This window comes from Phocoena phocoena, chromosome 2 (genome assembly GCF_963924675.1).
Source record: "Phocoena phocoena chromosome 2, mPhoPho1.1, whole genome shotgun sequence".
Lineage (NCBI taxonomy): Eukaryota > Metazoa > Chordata > Mammalia > Artiodactyla > Phocoenidae > Phocoena > Phocoena phocoena.
The window spans coordinates 93,453,380-93,477,682 of NC_089220.1; the positions used below are offsets into that span (position 1 = coordinate 93,453,380).

General features: G+C 36.2%; 1 protein-coding gene across 1 annotated transcript in view; it reads left to right on the forward strand.

Moving 5' to 3' along the window:
• Positions 1-653: 653 nt before the first annotated feature.
• AP4E1 (adaptor related protein complex 4 subunit epsilon 1) overlaps positions 654-24,303 on the forward strand; it is a 67,695-nt gene continuing 44,045 nt past the window's right edge. Inside the window, exons 1-8 of the mRNA XM_065872125.1 lie at positions 654-803; positions 2,798-2,869; positions 5,847-5,970; positions 9,667-9,740; positions 12,159-12,280; positions 15,106-15,265; positions 16,831-16,997; positions 20,422-20,495. Coding sequence (XP_065728197.1) covers positions 654-803; positions 2,798-2,869; positions 5,847-5,970; positions 9,667-9,740; positions 12,159-12,280; positions 15,106-15,265; positions 16,831-16,997; positions 20,422-20,495 — 943 coding nt within the window. The remainder of the gene's footprint in view (positions 804-2,797; positions 2,870-5,846; positions 5,971-9,666; positions 9,741-12,158; positions 12,281-15,105; positions 15,266-16,830; positions 16,998-20,421; positions 20,496-24,303) is intronic.

A 24,303-nucleotide genomic window follows, 5' to 3' on the forward strand; every position in this document is an offset into this window, starting at 1 on the left:
AAGAGACAGTGGCCAAGAGTCCCCCGTACGCGGTGGGCGCTGAACCCAGTAGGATGAATCCACAGGACTGCCGTGCCGTCATTCAACACCACCAGGGTCCCCGGCACCGCCAGGGCCAGGGCCGCGCGTGGCGCCGGGGCCCAGCATCGATTCCGCCCCTCCGAGTGCGGCCGAGGGAGGTGGGCGGATTGCCGGTGGTCCCATTGCCGGTGGTCCCCCAGTGAGAGGCCGCCGAGAGAGGGCCAGGAATGGCCACCTCCCCGTGCGGTCTCGGGCAGCGCGGAGGCGGCCAAAGGGAAAGGGAGACTTTTGCGGCCGAAGTATAAAAGGGACAGACGGCAGCGGCTACCTCAGGAGGACCCAGAGAAGCTCGGGACGCAGAGGTTGCCGTCGAAACCGGGAGCGTCCGGCCCTTCTGCTCCTCCACAGGAGGACCACGTCCACACAGGCTTGGCGCGCGGTCTTTCGCTTGCGGACTCTCGCGCCCTCACGCGGCGTCTCTCTAGAACAACACTGTGCTTGTCCGCGCAGAACGCGAATAAAGATTTCTTTTTCAGACAAACAGGAAGTGCCTACGGTGGCCGGGGAGGCGGCGGGGCAGGGCCTGGGCATGAGGCCGGGCGGCAAGCGGAGTGCGGGTGGCGGCGGCGGCGATGAGCGACATTGTGGAGAAGACGCTGACGGCGCTGCCGGGACTCTTCTTGCAGAACCAGTCGGCTAGCGGGCCCGCGGCCGCCAAGGCGTCCTTCTCCTCCCGACTGGGCGGCCTGGTCCGCGGCATCACCGCTCTCACCTCCAAGCACGTAGGTGTTTTCCGGGCCGGGAGGTCAGGGGCGCCCCGGGGAGGCCCCCTCGCTGGGAGGCTCCGGTCCGGCGGCGAGCCTCCGGGGCTGGCCATGAGGCGTGTGTGTCTGTCGGTCCTGGCGTCTGTCCGGAAGCGTCACTTTGCTGCCTGGACTGACAGCTGGGAGGCCGGGTTTCCACGGTTGGCCCTGACACTGACTCATTATTATCTGGGGCAGATATCTTTAATCTTTGAGCCTCCGTGTGTTTCTTGAACGTTGACATAACGGAGTACCAATACATATTTCATAGGTTGTTTCGAGAGTTAGATGAGACATCGAGCGTGTGAAACTACCAGGTACCATGGAAATGTCAGCATTATTCTTCTAAAAAGTTTCTTTCGCACTCGGGTTCTTTCTGGTTCCCGGTTCTTTCAACTGCTAGATGTCATACACTAGAACAGACCCTGTCATTTGAACCTGTTGTTCAGTATATTTGGGGAGCTTGAGGTTCTCAAGTTAGACCCACGGGTTGGGCAAAGAAAAAGCATAATTCTCCCCAAATGCACTATTTGCTGAGTAAGTCTCTGCCTCAGATGGGCTTTGAAAACGAGCAGTTACAATGTAAGTTTTTAAGTTCCCACAGACTTTTCAAAGCTTCAAGGATTTTGTATCTTAAAAAAAGATCATGTGGTAGGTCAAAATCTGTTCAAAAGATATTTGTGGAAGAGACTATGTGTTAGACCCTAAAGAAACAGTGTAAAACACATTTCCTTTTCCCAAGGATTGGTCCTTCATCTTGGGCTTAAGACAGCTGTAAGCAGTATACAATGAAATATGTGTCAGGAGAGAAGAAAAGACAAAGAGAGAAGGTTTTTCTTCAAAGTGCTCTGAGGGTTTAAAAACGTTCTTTTTTAAACTGAAATAAGATGATGTAGTGGGGAGGATCTGCTTCACATTCAAAAATCACACAAAAATAATTATTTGTAGACTTGATATTGCTTGTCTTAAAATTTTGTCCTTTGCTAGTTTTTATGAGGTGGCTGAATGAAATAAAATACTTTTGGTTTTTTGTTTTTGTTTTTTTTTGCGGTACGCGGGCCTCTCACTGCTGTGGCCTCTCCCGTTGCGGAGCACAGGCTCCGGACGCGCAGGCTCAGCGGCCATGGCTCACGGGCCCAGCCGCTCCGCGGCACGTGGGATCTTCCCGGACCGGGGCACGAGCCCGTGTACCCTGCATCGGCAGGTGGACTCTCAACCACTGCGCCACCAGGGAAGCCCAATACTTTTGGTTTTAAACTGCAGTTTGAAACTGTACATAAGGTATCTAAATGTAGCTGTACTTCACTAGCATTGTTAATTCTTGGTTAGTAACCTAATGGGCACCTGCTAATTCAATGTGTAATTTAAAGATAGCATGATATTCGTCAAAATTGGGGTCAATTTTCAAGTGCTTAAGGAGGTGAAATACAATGCAGACAGTAGAAGTAACCATATTCGTGTATTTATTCTGTGTGTGTGAGAGAGAGATGGGAAGTGAGGGGAAGGATGCAAAGAATAAGGAAAAAAGGATAGAGAAGAAGAATATAGTTTAAGGGGAAAAGAACAGTTTCTGTTTCTGCCTTCTTACCCTGTTTCTGTATTCCATGAAGAAGGAGAAGGTGTGAGAACCTTATTCTGGGCCACTACGTAAAGAATTGCTTTTCTACTTTCTCTCCACTGTTAATTTTTTTTAAAAAAGGTTTTCTGCTAACCCGTCCTTAAGGGGACAGTAACTGAGTGAAGAAAAGAGGAATGGTGAGTTAGCATGAAAATATTTATTCTTTCCAGGAATGATTCTGAGAGTTGTAGAAATGCCTGTAGGCAAATCTTAAGTGCATAATTTTTGTAACTCTCCTTTAAAATAATGTATCTTTTTTACTGAAAATATTATAAGTTATATTTTTCCCTTTAAAAATACTGTTACAGTTTAAAAAGATGGTTATTCATGCATTCAAATATTTTCATTTTTTCAGGAGGAAGAGAAATTAATCCAGCAGGAGCTGAGTAATCTGAAAGCAACTGTTTCTGCTCCTACTACAACTCTGGTAAGTTTGCATAGTCAGTGCCAGCACATTTTGAATTTGAAATCTGGTCTACTGCGGACTCAGTAGTGGCATTAATTGATCAGTTGCTAAAATCTCATTTATCACAGTCAAGATCAGTTATGGATGGTAACAAGTCAAACATTAATTTTAGCCTTTTATTGCTGACTGGCTGCACCAGAGCAAGACTTGTTTGACTGATGTCAGTTCAGTGCCAACATGATGATAGTTACATAAATGTGGGACTCCTGGGACCCCAAGGCTGATCCTATTGTTTTAGTGTTGTGCACTGGGAGAAGGTTAGGACACATCATTTAAAATAATATTTTCAGGGGACTTCACAGGTGGCTCAGTGGTTGGAAGTCTGCCTGCTAATGCAGGGGACATGGGTTCCATCCCTGGTCCGGGAGGATCCCACATGCCATGGAGCAGCTAAGCCCGTGCACCACAACTACTGAGCCCGTGCGCCACAGCTACTGAGGCCCGCGTGCCTTAGAGCCTGCACACCGCAACTACTGAGCCCACCTGCTCTAGGGCCCACGTGCTGCAACTACTGAGCCTGCGTGCTGCAGCTACTGAAGCTTACGCTCCTAGAGCCTGTGCTCTGCAACAAGAGAAGCCACTGCAATGAGAAGCCTGTGCACCGCATCAAAGAGTAGCCCCCGCTCGCTGCAACTAGAGAAAGCCCGCGCACAGCAACAAAGACCCAACGCAGCCAAAAAAAAAAAAAAGTAAAAAATAAAATAGTATTTTCAGACCTGAATTGATATATTGTAAATCTCTCATTTTACTGTTATACCTTGGAATATAGGTTGGCTGACAAGGTAGAAAAGTGATTTTCTTGCTGTAAAACTGAGTATATTGCACAATAGCTAAATCAGGATCTAGTTTTTAAAAAACTTGGTTCCATATAATTTGATTTTCAAACAGCATTCATTCAGCAACTATTTAAGCTGTGACCACCATATGCAGACCACTGTAGGACTGTGGGACTGTCCCTACATAGTTAGATTAAGGCCTACTTTTTTTTTCTTTTAATTTTTATGTGGTTTCAGATAATGAGATTTTTCCAAGCAACGTTTATTCAGCAAATATTTTGTGAGTGCCTTCTTTGTGTAAGTTACTATGGAATACACTTCTAATAAAAATATTGTGGTGATCATTTTGCATGAATACATGATTATGTATGTGAATAACACTTGTAAAGTCTGAGAGAATGTTTATATTTCCTTTTATGGTCATAATAATATGTGGACAAATGAAACTCAAAACATAGTTAATGTGATCTATGCATGTATGTGTATGTATAGATATGTATATGTTTTTATGTGTATGTATAAAATCACTGTGTGTTATGATACTTGATAGAAATGTTACAGAAAAATGGCTTCTCTCTTTTCATTTAGTTTGATTTCCATTTTCTATAATTGGCATCAGTAAATACAGTTTTCATGTTACCAGGCATAAACCTGGTGTTTACAGAATTAAGATAAGTAGGTAGAAGTTAGGGAGCCAGAGTTTGAAGGAAGATTTTATAATATTTATGGCCATCCAGCTCTGGGCATACTTGACAGAATAGTCTGTCCCTGAGGTGGTCATGTAGAAGTTGGATTATAATTTGTTAAAGAAATCTTTTTAGAGTGAATTCCTGCATTGGGAAAAGCATTTTCTTCTCCAAAAATAAGAGAATAATAATGTAAATGCAATAGAATTTTACTTAAACAAAGTCCGTAATGACTTTTGAAAAACTATGAGATAAAATGTTACAAAATCAGGGTTGATACTTAATGGCTTAAATGAACACTTTCACTCATTGATGTAGAAGCCTTTGAAGAGGCTTCCAGTATACTTTAAGCTTGTTTTCTCAGTGTTTAGTAGTTTTAATTAATGTGCTGATGGATTAACTTTTATTAAACACAAGGGACCTAAAAAAAAAAAAAAAACACACAAGGGACCTAAATTAAATCATTAAACATTATTCCCTTAAGATTTTCCTATGGTTTATTTTTAAACTCTTTCATATTTACATGTACATGTGTGTATGTGTATATATATATATATATATATATATATATATATATAAAATCTACTCTCTGTATATAATATATATGAAATATTAAATGTTATTCTTTAAAACATTTTATTTTACTGTTTCTTAAGCATTTTGTGATTCAGTAATCCTGTAATATATCAACCCTAATTAATTTTTAGATATTAAAATAGTCTGAGCTTTTCTTATTTTGAAACACGTTTATATTTTAAATTGTTGATTAGAATTTGCTATAAATATTGATGCATATATTCTCATACTAAGAAAACAGATTTATAGAATCTCTTAAAACAAGTTATTAGCTCGTGTTGTAAATATTGAAAGATCCAGTTAAGTTAAATATTGGAATGATTATACCATTAATGAAATCATAATAGTTGTGAGAATTGTTGAAAAAGTAATGCTTATACAACAAACTATCGCCTATTATAATATAGCACAGTAATTCTGAAGAAACTCCAGGTGCAATTTAGTCTTTAAATGTGAACAATATTTTCATTACAGAAATTATTACCAACTTGTGGGAACTGTATGGATGCTTTCATTTGACAAAGTATGTTAACATGATGTGCTACATTCTAGAAGCCACGTTAGAGTACCACGAGTGAAATTTTGTCTGAGGACCATGTGTGTCACGTTATAACCAAATTTTATGCGAGGGACACCTAGAATTAGAAATAGCTACGTTTGATTTATTTTGTATTGTTGCCAGTAACAAAATATTGAGATAATTTTACTAAAATGTGTACTGTTGGTAGTTAAATTTGGGAGAAACTCTTTATAAAGTCTGACTTTGGGTGATTAATTTATATATGTTATTTCTTCAGTGCCAGGATTAAAGGACTCTCCTATTAAATGATTACAACATACTAAAAAAAAAGTCAAAGCATTCTATTTATTTATACTGTTACTGGATATTTTGTTTTTCAGAAAATGATGAAGGAATGTATGGTGAGACTTATATATTGTGAAATGCTTGGATATGATGCTTCCTTTGGTTACATACATGCAATCAAGTTGGCACAACAAGGAAACCTTTTAGAAAAAAGAGTAGGTATGTATGTGTTTAAGACTTTTGCACTTAATGTTGTCCTTAAAGTTCTGGCTGTTATATAAAGTGAATGGTGGCAGGTGTGTAGTATGTTTTTAGAACACTGGCTTGTGATTTCCAAAGCTTTAAAAGATAACACTTCAAAAACTCACAGCCTAAAATGGAATCAATTTTCCTGATTCATAGCGTTTTGGAGTTATAGAAAAGATGAAAAATTGCCTGTTCTTGTGATGGTGGTTAGATGACTTTGTCAAAGCTCATTGAACTATATACTTAAAAGGGTGAATTTTCTTATATGTAAATTATACCTCAGTAAAGCTGATTTTAAAAAGTCTGTATAACCTCATCAGTTTAATGATAAGGGATGATTTTTTTTAATAGATAACAACTGAAATTGACTTGAATAATTTTCGGTATCCTGCTCCTAGTTTCACAATTGTTAACTATGAGGATTTGAAGTATCTTTTAAAAAATTTTGTTTCTATAATCAACCTTTAAGTCTATTAGGAAAACAAGGACTTAAATCTTGTATTCATATATGTACAGCTTTATATCAGAAACTTAAGAAGGAAGCACTTTGAATAATACAGGAGTAGAACACGTTCTTTATTCAAAGAAGTTGATAGTGTCATGTTGTCAGGGACCAACATTCTTCTCAAGTTATATTGACCTGTGCTGTCAGATGATGGGTACGGCGTGGGAGATGTCTTGGTAAAGACTCTGAGACTATATGAACACAGTGTTCCACTTGTTGAATCTCACTCCACTGAAAATACTCTTTTGTCTTCTAGATTTGTTACATTCTTCCCTCCAAGTAGAGTGTCCTCTGGCATCCTGTCTCTCCCTTTCTGTATTCCAAATCAAGTTTTAACTCTTCTGTGATCTCTCAGGTGGCTCCTACCATCTGTTGTCTTATGGTGTTTGTCTTTTCATGTCTTTTCCAAACTAATTCTGAGATCCCTAACAACAGGAAATTTAGAAAACAATAGATAATCTATACTTTGTACATCTGTTGCTGTATTTTGCTTTTTAGACTTTCATGTAATTTTTCCATTTTCAATTAAATTTTATTTTTATTTTTATTATTTTATTGGTTTTTTTGGCCACGCCACGCGGCTTGTGGGATCTTAGTTCCCCAACCAGGGGTTGAACCCAGGCCGTGGCAGTGAAAGCACTGAGTCCTAACCACTGGATCGCCAGGGAATTCCCTAAATTTTATTTTTAAAATATGTAAAAACTACATATGTAATTTGTAATTTATACATGGTCCAAAAGTTAAGACCTGATAAAAAGGTATAGTCAGAGAAATTTCATTTTTATCTCTAACCCCTCTACCAGCTTTGCCCCTTACCCCATGGGTAACTATTTTCATTAGTTTCTGATTAATCTTTCCATTGTTTCATTTTGAAAAAACAAGCAAATTCATGAGTACACGCTCAAATACTGTCTCTTACACAGAAGATAGCATGCTACAGAGATTACTCCGCACCTTGTTTTGACATCTTTATACTTTTATACAATTGCATAGTTTTCAGTGGGCGGATGGACGTACTGTAGTATTTTCATCTAGGTCCCTATTGGTGGATATATGGGTAGTTTTTATTTTTTGCTCTAATAAATAATGTTGCAGTGAAGGACCTTGTATGTGGGTTATTTCATAGTTACAGTGACTAAGGAAACCTCACAGTCATTTTTACTGAGATTCATGATCTTCCTTAGGAAAGTATTTTATTGACACCTAGAAAGACGTGTATGTGGGTATCAGATATTCTTTATGTGTGCTAATGAGTGGAAGTTTTTTTTAAGATAGCATTTAAATTTTTTATGCCTTTACTCCAGTACCATTGCCTCATCTACTCTCCTGAGATTTCTGAGGCTAGCTTTGGTGCTTTCTCTGATAGATAATGCATTCTTATTTTTCACATGAATACTGCTGAGTAAATAAATCTCAGTACCCACTAAGTCAGGAATTATGTTAGGTGCTTTATCTTGTGAGATGTTATTTCGTTTGACAGAGGAGAAAACTGAAGCTTAGAAAGGTCAAGTCAATTTTCCAAGGTCATAGAGCTACTAAATGGTGAAGCCAGAATATAAACCCAAGTTTCTATGAGTCAAAGCCTGTATTCCTATCCTGTACCTCACTCTTAGTCATATCAAATGTATTCTATAATCATAGTTGTTATTCTTTGTTTTCCTGAAACCTTTAAAATTTTTTGAATCACAGAATATCTTTTTCCCTGTTTCCTGATTATCAAAACAGTTTCCTTGTTTTCCCTGATTGTCAAAACAGGATATTCTTTTTAACAGATAGAATTAAGATTTCATAAGGTTTTGAGGTGGTCTTTGGATTAGTTTGTTGATCTTCTTGTATCTTGATATTGGTGACTTGAGAGGGGGTGATATCTTAGCTGAACAGATGTAATCTGATAAGACCTAATTTCTGCTTTAAATGCTGTCTAGGGTTTTTCTCTTTCCTGGTCCTGGTTTGTTCTTTTTTGTCTCTCCTGATTGTGGGAGTGATAGCTCTGCTCCTCTGACCTTCAGTGAAGATGTTGCTGTGGGTCATGCTGCTACTCCTTGGTTATGAGAACAGGAAATTTTTACAGTTTTCCCATCTTCCCCAACAGACACATTATGGATGCTGGGTAGCAATAGGGATAGTTAACACTAGAATTCCTAATAAAAAGGCTGGAAGAATTGAGAAGAATGAAAAACAATGGGGATGGGAGTCAGGGAATAAGGTCTTAAAGTAGACTGTGTGAGAGACAGAATAACATAGGGGTTAAAAACATGAACTAACTCCTACTGGCTGGGTTGTAGTCTTGGCTCCACCATGTAGTAGCTGTAGACCTTGGGCAGTTATCCTTTTGGGGCCTCGTTATTATATTGGGGATAATAATAATATCTGCCTCATAGAGTTGTGAGGATTAAATGAAGTGAGGCTTGTAATGTACTTAACCCACAGTAACTGTCTAACAAATGTTATCGAAATTAAGGGTGACAGGAAAATGACATGGGGCATCTAGATTCCATGCACATGGTATTTGTCAGTGTATTAATGTACTTCCTCAATTTTAAGTTGTATTTTTTAATATTTTGATATTATTAAAATAAAAGTACTTAAGTAAATGAGTACATTTAATGTGGTAGACATTGTTTCTTTCCTCAACAACTTTTATTCATTCAATAGTTTATCATCAAATTGAGAAAATAAGGTATTGTTTATGGCTAATAGATGATTTACATCATATGGATTGGTATCAGGTAGCTCATTCAGTAATACAAATAGCTAGTAACTCACTATTTATTAACTGTAGTAGCTATTAGTTTTTAAATAATTATATTTGGCTATAAGACAGAAAATGTATGGATTGATTGTGTAGAGATTTGCACAGAAGATGGAAGGCATATATTCCTAATGTCATTTACAGGACTTTAAGTTGGTGCACATAGCCTCTTTTCCATTTCAGTTATATCCTGTGAAATACCTAATTGTGAAAGACTTCAGGATGAAGAACATCTGAAATCTTCCTTACTGAATTTTTTGAACCTTGTTATTTTACTATTTGTTTTTATATTTACCTGTAACTGGTATCTTTGACACTTAAATTTTGGAATATATTATTGCTTTGTTTAACTTCTTGGGAAATGTTAATTTTTGGCAGGTAATTATGAGACTTTTCCTCTCAAATTTTATAGGTTATTTGGCTGTTTCTTTATTTCTACATGAAAGTCATGAACTGTTGCTTCTCCTTGTGAATACAGTTGTAAAGGTATTGTATTGTATGCTGGTTAATATGAAGTCTTAAATTATTCCTTCAGGCATCTGACATTTCTCATCCATCATATTAAATTAGGTATTTTTCAAAGAAGGTAGGCTTATAGAATGGGCTTAGAAAGATCTTTTATATCAGTTTCTGCATCTGTAAAATGAGGATAATAACAGAACTTAACCAAGTTGTTAGGGTTAAATGAAACACTGTAGAGAATAATAGTTGCTACTGCTGCTGTTATTATTGTTTCATTTAAAAAAGCAGAGTTAACGAAAATAAACTCAAAATGGTCTAAAGACCTACGTGTAAGACCTGAAACCATAAAACTCCTAGAAGAGAACATAGGTGGAACACTCTTTGACATAAATTGTAGCAATATTTTCTTGGATCAGTCTCCTAAGGCAGAAGAAAAAGCAAAAATAAACAAATGGGACTTAATTAAGCTTAAAAGCTTTTGCACAGCAAAGGAAATAATGGACAAAACGAAAAGACAACCTATGAAATGGGAGAAAATATTTGCAAATCATGGGACAGACAAGGGGTTAATATTCAAAATATACAAACAGCTTATGCAACTCAATATCAAAAAAAACCAAACAACCCTATGAAAAAATGGGCAGAAGACCTGAATAGACATTTTTCCAAAGAAGACATGTGATAGCTAACAGGCAATGAAAAGATGCTCAACATCACTAATTAGAGAAATGCAAATCAAAACCACAATGAGGTATCACCTCACTGAGAATGGCTATCATGAAAAAGTCTGTGAACAGCAAATGTTAGTGAGGATGTGGAGAAAAGGGAACCCTTGTACACGGTTGGTGGGAATGTAAATTGGTCAGCTACTGTGGAAAACAGCATGGAGGTTCTTTAAAAAACTAAAAATAGAACTACCACATGATCCAGCAATTTCACTCCTGGGTATATATCTGGAAAAAATGAAGACACTAATTTAAAAAGATATATAACCCCAGTGTTCATAACAGCACTATTTACAGTAGCCAAGACATGGAAGCAACCCAAGTGCCCATCAGCAGACAATTGGATTAAGAAAATGTGGAAAAAAAAAAAAAAAAAAGAAAATGTGGTATATATACACAATGGAATATTATTCAGCCACAAAAAAGAATGAGATACTGCCATTTGCAGCAATGTGGATGGATCTAGAGAATACTATTGAAATTAAATATTAGTAAATAAGTCAGAGAAGGACAAGTACTGTATGATATCACTTATATATAGAATCTAAAAAATAATACAAATGAATGTATATGCAAAACAGAAACAAACTCACAGACATAGAAAAGACACTTGTGGTTACCAAAGGGGAGAGAGGGAGGGACAAATTAGGAGTATGGGATTAATAGATAACAAACTACTATATTTAAAATAGATAAACAAGGACAGCATAGGGAATTATACCCATTTATCTTGTAATAACCTATAGTGGAGTATAATCTGCAAAAATACTAAATCACTGTGCTGTACACCTGAAACTAATACAATATTATAAATAAGCATACTTCAATAAAAGAATACATTAAAAAAAAAAGCAGAGTTGGAATTATAACTCAGATCTCCAGACTCTTAGTTAGATGCATCTTCCATGCTGTTGTCTTTTTCTCTAGGATCTGTTTTAAAGGGATGTGATATAAACTGAATAATTGAAGTCTTTTAAATTCTGAAAGTCAGTTTAAAGAAGAACAGAGTTTAATTGGGTAACTGAAATGTACAGATAATAAAAACACAATTTAATGCATACACAGTATTGTTTCCTGTTAAACGTTTAAACAAAATTGGTAATGAAGTATAATTGAATTGTTGAGCTTTTTCATGTTTATCTTGTTTCAGTCTTTTGATATGTGAGAGAGAGTGTGTGTGTGGGTGTGTAGTATCAATACTTTCTGAATTAAGTTATATACTCTCTTAAGTTTACTAGTAGCTTAAACTTTTGCAAACTTTCAAAAACGTAGTTTTGGGTTCTGTTAGAACGGCTTGTAAACTTTGTGCTTATGTAAGTATATATAAATGCATGCATTTTATCGTATATATTCAAGAATTGCTTCCTTTTAAACTTCCACTCATATTGTTGATTAACAAGAAGAATTCATAAAATTATTCTGTTACTAGTTTAGAAAAGTTTTAAAGGCTGGAATAAGGAAGACTACTTTGGTCATTGTCAGGACAGAAATACAGTCTCCTTTAGTTCAGTTGCCTTTTGGCTATCTTTATCTATTGACTCTATTAAGGCAAATGAAACAGGGATATTCCTATAAAATATGAGGTAAGCCTAAATGTACAAATTAATTTAAAAAGTTAGTAGAAAACTATTAAGTGTGTAGGACCATTGCAATGTTGAGCTCAATGTCCCTAGATTCAGAATTTGCACTGAATGTTTTCTTTGCTTAATAATGTTAGGACTTGCAGAGCACTAACCTAGTAGAAGTATGTATGGCACTTACTATCGTCAGCCAGATTTTCCCTCGAGAAATGATTCCAGCTGTTCTTCCATTAATAGAAGATAAACTTCAACATTCTAAGTAAGTAAATTCTTTTTGGATAGGTGTCTACACTATGTATTTCAAAAGGAAAATTTATACTCAGAAGTTTATTCTAACTTTAACTTAATGCTACCAGGATAGAGAATATTCTTTGACTGCCAGGTATAATGCAAAAATCCCTGATATTTGTCCTTTATTGTCCTTTATTTTTATGTGGGTTTAGAAAAATGTTAGGCAACTTTCTAAAGTTAAACTGAGAGTCAGTGAGGCTTAGCATCAGGAATCCTTGGCTTTCTTCCCACTTCTTCTGCTAACCATCAGGGGTCCTGTTTTTCTCTTGGCTATATGGGGTTGGTTGAAGATCCTTAGTTCTCACAGATTTGTTTTGAGGATAAAGTGAAGTAATGGAAAACATGGAAATGGTTCAAGTGCTATGAACATAGACCTTCAATGTATTGGGGATGCTTTATATCAAAACTGCAACTTTCAAATTCTGTTTTATAGCAGAATATATCCAAATGAGCCTTAACTTGTATTTTGCTAATCTTGTATGATTCCTTAACTCTCTCCTTCTCAACTTGATTACTTTTTCACCACATTTGGAATTATTTTGTTTTTGACCATGCCCCTTAACTTCATAATCTTTAAAGTTAGGGAAAAGTTTACAGTCACTTGCCATTTTTCCTTTGTGATTGCAGTATTTTAGTTATATATACATTTTTGATAAAGATTTCTTTTGTTACTCATATTCATATGCTTAAGTCAGTATTAAGTCAGTATTTTTAGTGTTCTAAGATTTTAAAATGTTGTTTTATGGTTTGTGTTCTTTAAATCTCGGACCATGAATATTTCAGCTAAAAATGATAGCTTTTTCTAAGAATTATGGAATAACTTCAGAGACTTTTCAGACTTGTAATATTTTGTTTATATCAAATCTGTGTTTAGAACAAATGATGGGTATGGAAAATTAATTACTGGAAATAAAATATTAGCTTTTCTTAGATAATTAGAGGTTGATATGATCACAGCAGAGCATATTTTTATGAAATTTTTCCATACCACCACTGTTTTGTGGTAGCCATACTTATCCTTTGTATGAAATCTTTCAAAGAATTGAATTTTTTCCTTGTTGCTTCCCATTTACCCTTTCAATTTTTTCCTTATTGCTTTCCATCTACTGTCACTTCAAGTCCTGGCCTTTCCTGTCTTGTACCAGTTAGAGTTTAGACTTTCTGAAACTCTGCTTTTGCAATTATGGCCATACCTAACTCCATGCTATGGAGTAAAGAGCTAAAGACAGAGCTGTGGGACAGAGCTACAGATAAACCAGTAAATATCACAACGAAGCTATGAGACAGGGCTTGGACTCGACTTTTGAATCCCTGGTTATATTTCAGCACGCCAAACTCACAGCCCAAATCCAGGTTTTTTGATATCTTGTGTTATTGCCACCACTTTGGGCCAGACCTAGGGATTCCTGAGCCTGTTCAGAGTTTGTATTCTTTTTCCTCACCTCATTTACTTACTCTCTCCCGGAACTCATATTGGTTAATGCCCAATAGCAATACATTGGGATATAGTTTACAGTTACTGTAGTATTAATACTAATGGCAAATCTTTTGTTAATCTGCTTTTCTTTTTATGTGAAAAGAATTTTCCAGCATGACATAGTTTACCTAGGAAGATAGTAGGTTGCTTGTTAATGCAGAGGCTGGGTGACCATTTGTTAGGAATCTTATAGAAAGTATTCTTGAGTGAAACACAGAGGATTGCATTGAATAATCTCAATTTTGAGATTCTATGATTTTTAGGTAACAGAAATACATATTAAGGAACCCTGAAAATAAATACTTCTGTACTGCTGTTGTGGGCACTTCCAGCATAGTCTGCAAATATGAACTATGTGGAAATAGGCATAAGAGACAAAAACAAAGAATATAATTCCTTGGAAACTACATTATGTTCATAGGATAGCAACTCTTTATTTTTGCTTCTTGTGTGCTAGACATTATCTGTTACAAATGAAGTGCAAGACTTGTGTATACTTTCCTCTTCATTGTAATGAGGTTTTTGAAACATGAGCTGGGCAAGGAGAGGAGTAACATCTTTTAATGTAAGTCCCCCTTATACTCCCCTGCCCCCCCTCAAGTATTTGGAGTATGTTTGCCCATGATGTAAAAAAAGAAATATGAAAAGCTAGAATGTTAAGGAGACTTTTAATATTGATGAAGAGACTGTTTAATGTTATTGGCAGAAATTACCTCTCATTTAAATTTACTGTTGATTCTTTTCCCAATTTCTACAGATATGGCTTTCAAAGATGGAATTAGGGAATTAAGGAATTTATCTTTCCTGGTTTGTTTTGGTTTCAAAAGTAATATATGCTTGTTACCAAAAAATTTTATAACTAGAGAAATATATAACATGGACAGTTAAAGTCTCTTGAGGTCTTACCTCCTAGAGATAACTACTTTTATAGTTTGGTAGATTAGAATAAAAAATTAATAATAAATGTGTAACTCTTTCTTTTTAGCTTCAGGTAACAGCTGGTATTTTTTTTTTTTTTTTTTTTGCGGTACGTGGGCCTCTCACTGTTGTGGCCTCTCCCGTCGTGGAGCACAGGCTCTAGACGTGCAGGCTCAGCGGCCAGGGCTCACGGGCCCAGCCGCTCCACAGCATGTGGGATCTTCCCAGACCGGGGCACGAACCCGCGTCCCCTGCATTGGCAGGCGGACTCCCAACCGCTGCACCACCAGGGAAGCCCAACAGCTGGTATTTTACAATCATCTGGTCCATAATCTTTTCAAACTAATAAATGCCTGATAATTCAGATGGTTTATTTAGATTTTATTTTTTATCTTTAGGGAGATTATACGAAGAAAAGCTGTCCTAGCATTATATAAATTCTATCTCATCGCTCCTAATCAAGTACAGCATATCCATATTAAGTTTCGGAAAGCACTTTGTGACAGAGATGTTGGGGTCATGGCTGCATCCTTGCACATATACCTTAGGATGATTAAGGTAAGTTGGCATTTTGAGCAGGTACTGAGTAGCTACCATTAGAAAAATGTAATTATGTAATTAAAAGAAAACTCATATTTTTCAGTAAAATGCTTAAGTCACATTTAAATTTGTATTATTGATACTTTAATAGTAATTTTTGCATGTTGTTGATCACGAGTTGTAGACAAATTATAGATTTAGTCTTTTTTTATGCCTAAAATTTTTTCATGTTACGAAAGAAGCATGGAAAAATGGTAGCTCTGGAAAGTGGTTGAAATTTTCAGATTTGTGGTTTTTCAAGCAGTACCTCCCTTTTATACAACTTCATGGGATACATATAACGGTTTATAGAAATGAGGAGAGCTGGTGGAGAACGTGCAAGGCATAGTCTACAGTGTTGACTCCATGCGTTGATACTGTGTTGGAGGAGGAAGGGGGGTTGGATACTATGGTAAAAAATTTTTCTAAATGATGATACGGGTTTATACTAATTCATCCCCAGTGTATTGCCTGAAACCCTTTGTGTCTGAAAGTATATACTTGTGAGAGATTTCATCATACCTCATAATGAAATGGAATATGCTGTTGAAATCAATTAAAAATTACAGAAACTGAAGGTTGTCTTTACTTTTATGCATTGTGTGCTCCAAAATAGTGTGGTATAAATAGATAATTGATGTTAAATCTTATTTTTCCTCTAACATTTATTAAACTCTGAAAGAGCTATTATTTCCCTTCCAAAAATTTGTCCTTGATACACAGTAAAAATTACAATGAAGAGTCTAACATTCATTTTGAGGAATGTGTATTTAATTTCCCCAGTTCAGGCAGATGGTTACTAGACCTATAGTGGTGATCAATTTGTAATATACATAAATGCTGAATCACTATGTTGTACACCTGAAACTAATATAGTATTGTATGTTAACTACACTTCAGTTAAAAAAAATAAGATGAAAAAAAAATTTCCCCAGTCCAAGAGATTAGTCAGATAGATAATCAAGGCATACTCATTCAGAATCACAAATATGTTTAAATGCTATAGAGTTAATTAATTTTTGATAAACAGGCTTACTGATTTTGGGGGATTTAAATGTTTGAGTAATTTTGGCTATGCTCTTCCACCTGGAACATATTTAGTTCAATCACATGAAGAAGTCTTGAAAACAAAATTCAGAGATTGGAAACAGACCTTGGTTTTCATCAAAAGTAGAGGTATTACTGCTTTTTTCAGTATGCCAGTTCTTTTCAATTTTTGCTTTAATTGCTGATACTAGCTTTTAAAGGTTCTAAGATGTAATTATAGAACTTTGGAAATGTGATTAAACTGTATAGGAAGTAGGAAGTGGTGGAAGCTTTTTGGGGCATGATTCAGCTCTGGATCTGGTAGCCAGAGGAGTTTCATGGTGGAAGAAATTACACAGTTAGAGGACTGTTTCATTAAATATGAACATGAAACTTCTTAAGTGAGCATGTATTAAGTTAGATTCTATATGGCATTTCAACCAGGTCTATTTTATTTTTAAGACATTATTATTAACAGAAAGTTTTTTGTTTTGTTTTATTTTGTTTTTTGGATGTAGGAGAATTCATCTGCATATAAAGACTTGACTGGGAGTTTTGTAACAATTTTGAAGCAAGTGGTTGGAGGAAAACTCCCCATAGATTTCAATTACCACAGTGTACCAGCACCATGGTTACAAATTCAGCTGTTGAGAATACTAGGACTTCTAGGAAAAGATGATCAAAGGTAAACTATTCTAGGTAAATTTGATAGGCTTTAGTCATCTAGAGGTTTCACGATAAAGCAGCTTCTCCCAATGCTTAATTGACTTAATAGTGATAAATAAGCCACTATAAGAAGTGTAAAAATTCAGGTTGCTGGGATAATCCTGGCTTTCTGCTTATCTCAGTCCTACTCACAGTGCAAGATACCTTTGAAGCTCCATATGTTCCATGAAACTTTCTTAACCATTCTAGTTTGGGGCTTGGGAAACTTTTTTATAAAGGGCCAGATAAATATTTTAGGCTTTATGGGCTATATGTTGTCTATTGCAACCATTTAAATCTGCTGTTGTATACAGCTCAAAAGCAGCCATAGATAATATGTAAATGAATGCGCACAGCTATGTTCCAAAAAAACTCTTTAAGGACATTAAAACTTGAATTTCATATAAACTTTTTGTGTCATGAAATATTATTCTTTTGATTTTTTTTCAACCACTTAAAAATGTAAAAACCATTCTTAGCCTGTAGCCAATACAAAAACAGGCATCTGGGCAGATTAGGCATTCAGACTATAGTTTGCTTACCCTGTTGCTCTAATTGGAACAATTCATTTGTTTGAATTACTCTTTTAGGCAGTAATTTTATTAAACTTTATGGGTGCCTTTCCAGTTACATATATTTTTGTAACTTTTAATTTTGCTGTAGTTTTTCAAGCTTACAGAAAAATTCCAAGAATAGTACAGGGAGCTCTCTCTACCTCTGTTCATCAATTATTTGTATTTGCTTTATCATTCTTTCTCTCTCTGTGTGTGCATGTGTGCACACCTGTTATTTTTATTTAAGAATTTTTTTTAAACTGTTCAAGAGCAACTAGATTTGGTCCCCTTGAGAGCAAGGACCATGGCTTGATCCCCTGATGTGTTTCTGTCTTGAGAAAATACTATTGATCAGGTTCTGACTTTAGAGATGTGGTTTTGTTTAATACAGTAGGGTACATTTATATGCTAATCCTTTTTTAAAAAATTTTGTTTATTTTTGGCTGCATTGGGTCTTCGTTGCTGTGTGTGGGCTTTTCTCTAGCTGCCACAAGCGGGGGCTACTCTTCGTTGCAGTGCATGGGCTTCTCATTGCAGTGGCTTCTCTTGTGGAGCACGGGCTCTAGGGCCCACGGGCTCAGTAGTTGTGGCGGACGGGCTTAGTTGCTCTGCGGGATATGGGATCTTCCTGGACCAGGGCTTCCCTGCATTGGCAGGCGGATTCTTAACCATTGCGCCACCAGGGAACTCCTATATGCTAATTCTTTAGTCTCACTTTACTAAGGGATTGTCCTCTAGGCTATTATTGCTCCTAGTAATGTCTCCTCAGTGTCATGTCAGCATCTGTCTTTGGTGAGCTCCTGATGAGCGCTAACTGGGCTGTATCACTCTTGGTGTTGCTATTTTACTTTTTTCTATGTTTATGAATCTCAACCTTGATTGAAACCTAGGGTGGAAACCTGGAGTTGATGTAGTAGACACACACATTGGAAGTGTTTGTCCTATTGTGGAGCTCTAGTTGGAGTTCACTAGAATTCTGTTTTAAAACCATGAATTTCATAGTAATGCATTCAGATCTCACTGGTCCAAAAGGATTTAATGCCATCATATGTTGTCAGGAAGTAACTTTGGAGGCATTTAGTGAATTTACTAAATTCATTAACTCATTATCTTCCTTCTTTCCTTCATGGATGAATTTGAAGAATATGTACAAAGATGAGTGTGTTGAATAGAGTTCAGAGAGCTCAGTTGAATAGAAATTAGGCTTAATTAAATGAATAAAGAGTAGAACTCTCTTATAATGTTATGGAACATTAGAATGTTCGTTCCCTCCTTTGTTGTTTGAACTCTAATAAGATTTTATGTTAACGTATATTTCTTAAGTTATGATTAGCTCAATGTGGCAAAGTAAAAATGTTAAGTTATTTTATAACAGGATTCTAATGTATTTAATTGAAAGAATTAACTTACTGGAAAAATCTCTTATATTTATGGTCTTTTATATCTGTTGTTTGAATATTTTCTTGTGTTTTATAGCATTCTGCTTCTTAGGTTATTAACATTTAGCTCCATCATGTCTGCAAATGTTTCCACATTTCATGTGGTTAATTATGACTCTTATGCCAGACATTGGCTTTTAAAATTGGGCAACTATACCATAATCTAAGTGTAGTATTACCAAATTTGGGGAGGGAAGGATTTGTAATGTCTACTATATGGTTGTTGTCTGTGGAAGCAATGCTTACATAATAAAATGAGGAATTTTAGATATGGTTCTGGATTCTCACTGGATATTTATACTTTAGTTAAGATGCAATAGAAGTACATGCATTTCATATTGAGTTTTACAGCTGTATATTTGGAAAAAAAAGACATTTTCTGAGAAAGTTGTAACATACATGATATGTAATTTGTATAGCCCCAGATTATTTTCATCTTTTTGTTTGTTTTATAGTGTAGTTTCTCTGCAAGAAACAACTGTGTATTCTATGGGTCGGGGTTTTTTCTGTTGTTGTTGTTACTTTTTTTTTTTCGCTACGCCACGTGACCTATGGGGTCTTAGTTCCCCGACCAGTGATTGAACCTGTGCCCCCTGCATTGGAAGCGTGGAGTCTTAACCACTGGACTGCCAGGGAAGTCCCTGAGTATTCTGTGTTGATGGTGCTTTTTTCTATTAGTGCTTTTTGAGTTTACAAAACATACAAAAATATCAGCTGAGAAGCCATAGTTTTCACATTGGCCTCTTGGAGAGGACTTTTCCTTGGAGAAAAGGCTTGGTGGCAGAGTGCTAGGGCTCTATAAAACACTGCATTTTTGTATAGTATCTACCTCAACCCAGTAACTGTAACTGTTATCAGTGACCATAAATATATAGGAATAGTTTTAATCTGTTAATTCCACAAAATATAATTTCTTTATATTTAACATAAATGAAAGTTAAAATTTTCTTTCTGATGAACCTGGTACTACTCAAAGAAAGACTAGTATTTGAATATTTTTTAAAAACTAAGTGTTTGAAATACAGATAATATACTGTCTGGAGTAATCCGGTTATGTGAAGTATTAATGTAGTAACTTTAAACAGGTAGAAATATTATATTATGAAGAAAATTATAAAAGATAGCATGTTCAACCAAACAAAAACTTTATTTGTAAAGTAGGTACAGATTGAGGAAAGAGTTGATTGACTTATCTCTTCATTGACTAGTCAGCTTTGATAAAGCAGGAAGTTAAACTCATGAAAAAGAACAAATGGAATCTTTAAGAAGTGAAATTCCCAATTCATAAAATGAATTTCTTTCACTTCTTTTCTGTAGATCCTCAGTTTTAAAGAGAGAGAAGTTTGAAAAACTATGTTTTATTGGGTTATAATACTATAATTCTACTGCAAATAAAATATCTTTTAAACAGGACAAGTGAATTAATGTATGATGTTCTCGATGAATCCTTACGAAGAGCTGAGTTAAATCACAATGTCACATATGGTAGGTAACATATGTAAATGCTGCTCTAATGACTAATAATGTTTTCAGTATTATAGCTAAATCTGTGTTAGAATATACATTTCAATAGAATTTTAAATGTTAATTTTTAAGGTGGTTTTGGGATTATTATTTTTCACTGGAAGCATTGAATAACTAATAAAAAGAATTTGAAATTACACCATTGTTTATATGTTGACCTAAATTGACTATTACAATTGTCTCTCTTTTTAAGTCTTTATTTTTAAAGAGAAATTGTCTCTGTTTTGAAAATGTCCATCAAGCATCTAATTGACTGTGAAGATAACCTAGTAGGTCCATTCCATACTTAAGACAGTTCTTAAATGAAATAATCAGTCAACTAGTCACCAAATATTTCTTAAGTTTTTGTTATTTATCAGACCCTGTGAAAGATGCTTGGAATACAGTCGTGAATAAAATAATATCGTTGAGCTCGCAGCCTAAATAGATGGAAGGGGACAGGTACTAGAAATGTTACAGAGATGAATTTACAAGGTACTCTGGAGAATACAGCAGCTAGTCTTAGATGAAAGGGAGAACAAGGAAGGCTTTTCTGAAAAAGTGATATTTAAGAAGATAACTGAAGGATGAGTACGATATAGATAAGAATATATAGATGTGGAATAATGTACTTTTTAATGAAGAGACAATAGCTATTTATGTTAAATACAATTTTACAAAGTAATTTAGTGATAAGAGACAAGAGTAAAATGGGGGAGGAGGGAGGAGAACTGAGAAAAGTAACCAAAAAAACTTCCAGTCTTAATAGCCAGAGGGAAGAACTCTTAGTTCTTTATTGATCAGCCTGAAAAAGCTCATTGAAGAAATTGGGATATTTGGAGATATTTAAAGGATAGAAGTAAAACAGTTTGAATCTCACTTGGTATGGAGAAGGGCAGTAGAAGAGATATAGAGAGGTATAACTCAAATGAGAAGTCACTTCTTAATCTGGTAAAATACCGTGAAGTAGGGGATGGAGGGCATTACTTGTTCTTTCAGACAATGGTAAACTGTGGATCTTTAAGAACAATGGTTGTAGAAGTGCAGAGTAGACTAGAGGGCAGAAATTGAACTAGTTTAACTGTAATAAAAGTGCTTGACAAAAATGCAGTAGGAATAAAAAGAAAGGATTGCATGCATAAGACTAGTATGGAAAAAATAATGCACGTGGTAGTGAATTGGGATAGTAAATTTTGAAGGATAGATTTATGTTTTGCGTGTATAAATGGTAATTAAGGTAATAAGTGTGGTGTATTCATTTGTTCACCCAGTATTTATTAAATGCCTACAAAACAAAAATTTAATTTGTAAACTAGGTACAGATTGAGGAAAGAGTTGATTGACTTAACGTATTCCTCCATGGTAAGTGTGGGGGCTTAAGGGAAGAATAAGGTAGACACAGACCCTGCCCTTATAAGTGTATAGTATAATGAATAGTTGACATCATCTAGGATCCTGCTATGTAATGAGAAGAATAAGGTGCCAGAGATAAGGATGATCGTTATTGAGGCAGGAGGTTTGGCTAGGAGCTGTCAGTGTATCCAGAGTAGTGTCAGAATCTTTGGAGGCAGCTAAAGTAAATTAAAAAGTTTTGCTTGAGATATAATCATGGTCTAGGATAAGGGTTTGAAAGGCTCTCAAGGAATTCTGTTTAAAATCAATTTTCTGCTTTTTTTCCTTGCAGAAAGTTTTTTTTTTCTTTCTGTAATTGACTTTTCAGCTTTAATTAACAAATTTTTTTGAATAGGTAATATATGCACATGGTTCAAAATTCAAAAGGTACAAAAGGGTATACAGTGAACAGTAAGTGTCCCTTTGACCCTTATGACCCACCACCCAGTTCCCCCTCCTGGAGATAACCACTGTTACTACTTTCGATTTAGAGAATACTGTACACCTGAGGAAATATTTTTTAATGTTCTCTATTAGGATATCCTTCTTTTATTAAGATTGCTGGGACCAGTGCCAACAGTTTATTTCTTTGTAGTCTGTCAGTCCAGTGTTTCACCTTGCCAGAGAAACTTAGTTTCTGTTGTTTCCCTTTTTTCCTTTATTTATCTTCTCTTTGTTCTACATTTCCCCCCGTATTTGTACTGATACAGTTTATAGCTTACAGTGAGTTTATCAATGGTAGAGTGTTCTCTAGTAAACCTAATATAAATATCTTATTACTTAAAAATGTGAATTTTAATTTTAAACTTCATAAGTGCAGGGACTGTGTCTGTCTTATTGGCCAGCATATCCCAGTATCTGGCACTGGATTACTCAGTGAGTAATATGTTTTAATTGAATTGAAAGAAGAGAAAGTTATTTTACTTTTATCAGTTATCTTATTGGGTTTCAGTCTTAATATTTTTTAAACTGTATTTTTATGAAAGTTTCGTTATTATAACTTAGTGTCAAATCAAGAAATAAATCACATCAGAGGCATTTACTGAGTATCTACTATGTGCCAGGCATTGCATAAAGTGATGTAGAGGATATGAAGAAGTATTAAATATAATCTTTGCCTTCAAGGAATTTACAGTATAATGGAGAAGATAACTTATTTATGAAAGCATAATATCAGTATAAGGCAGAATGCAAAAGGGAGATAAAGTCAATAAATATTACAGGAATCCAGAGGCGATAAAGATCACTCTGGGCTTCAGGGCACATAAAGATTTATTGATGTAATAGGACCTTGAAAGATAGGATTAAGATAGCCAGAAGGGAGGTTAAAAGTGGTTCTAAGGCAGAGGGAACATGAGAGAAGGTGCAGAAGCGGGCGTGTTTAAAACAGTTTCAGAGAACAGCGACTTGCCAGCCTGTTTGGACAGTTCATAGTGAAGCAGTGGGAAGCCCATATTGTGGAGGTCCTCCCATGGCAGACAAAGGAACTTTATACTGTATAAATCTGGAGGTATGGAATAGTTTTGGGCAGGGTACTGATAAGATGAGAAAGACATTTTTAGTAAACTATTTGGTAAATTGGGAGAATTACATAAAATGGAGTATAAGGGATAGAACCATCAAAAGTAGATAGAAGTACTTTTCCCACTAAGTACACCTAAAAACTCTGGACATTATATGTAAAATAAACATATAAGACTCTGAAGGTGGATAAATGAAGGGAGACTGGTTGGGGACCTTTGCATTCAAGGAACAACACCAAGGTGAGTACCCTGGGCTTTCTTTTTGCCTCATATACCCCAGACTGGGTACTGAAGAGCCAGCAGTCTGAAAATGCCAACAGGTGCAGACAAAAGTGCCCTGAAAAAAGCCTGCTCTCTAGCCAAAGGACTAAGGGAAAAAGGGCAAACTAGCAAGATAGAAAACTTTTAGACAATAGCTCTTCTATTACAGTCAAGCATCAGACAGAAAAAACTGTGGACCACCCACAGCGGCAGAGGCTGAATGGAGAATCAAGATTTCCACCCTTACCAGATACAATGAAGTGCCCCAACCCTCCCACGGGGCTAGTGGTGAAGACCAAGAGGGGCAGCTGCAGTTTCATCCCTGCCAGACGTTAAGGGGGACCCTCCCTGGCATTGCCAGTGGAGACGATGTGGGAAGCCTGGATTTCACATTATCCAGGAGTAGGGAATAATGAGGTACCCCTCCCATCTTTCCTGAGGTGGCGTTAGAAGAAGTCTAGTGACAAGTTAGGGCTTTTAAACTGGTCACGTATACCAGGGCCACCCCCTTAATCTCAATGCAGGTCGTATAGGGAGCAGTAACGGGGTGCCCCTCCCTCTTCCAGGCAGGGTACTTCCATCCCCCATACAGAAGGAACCAGCATCCCCTGCCT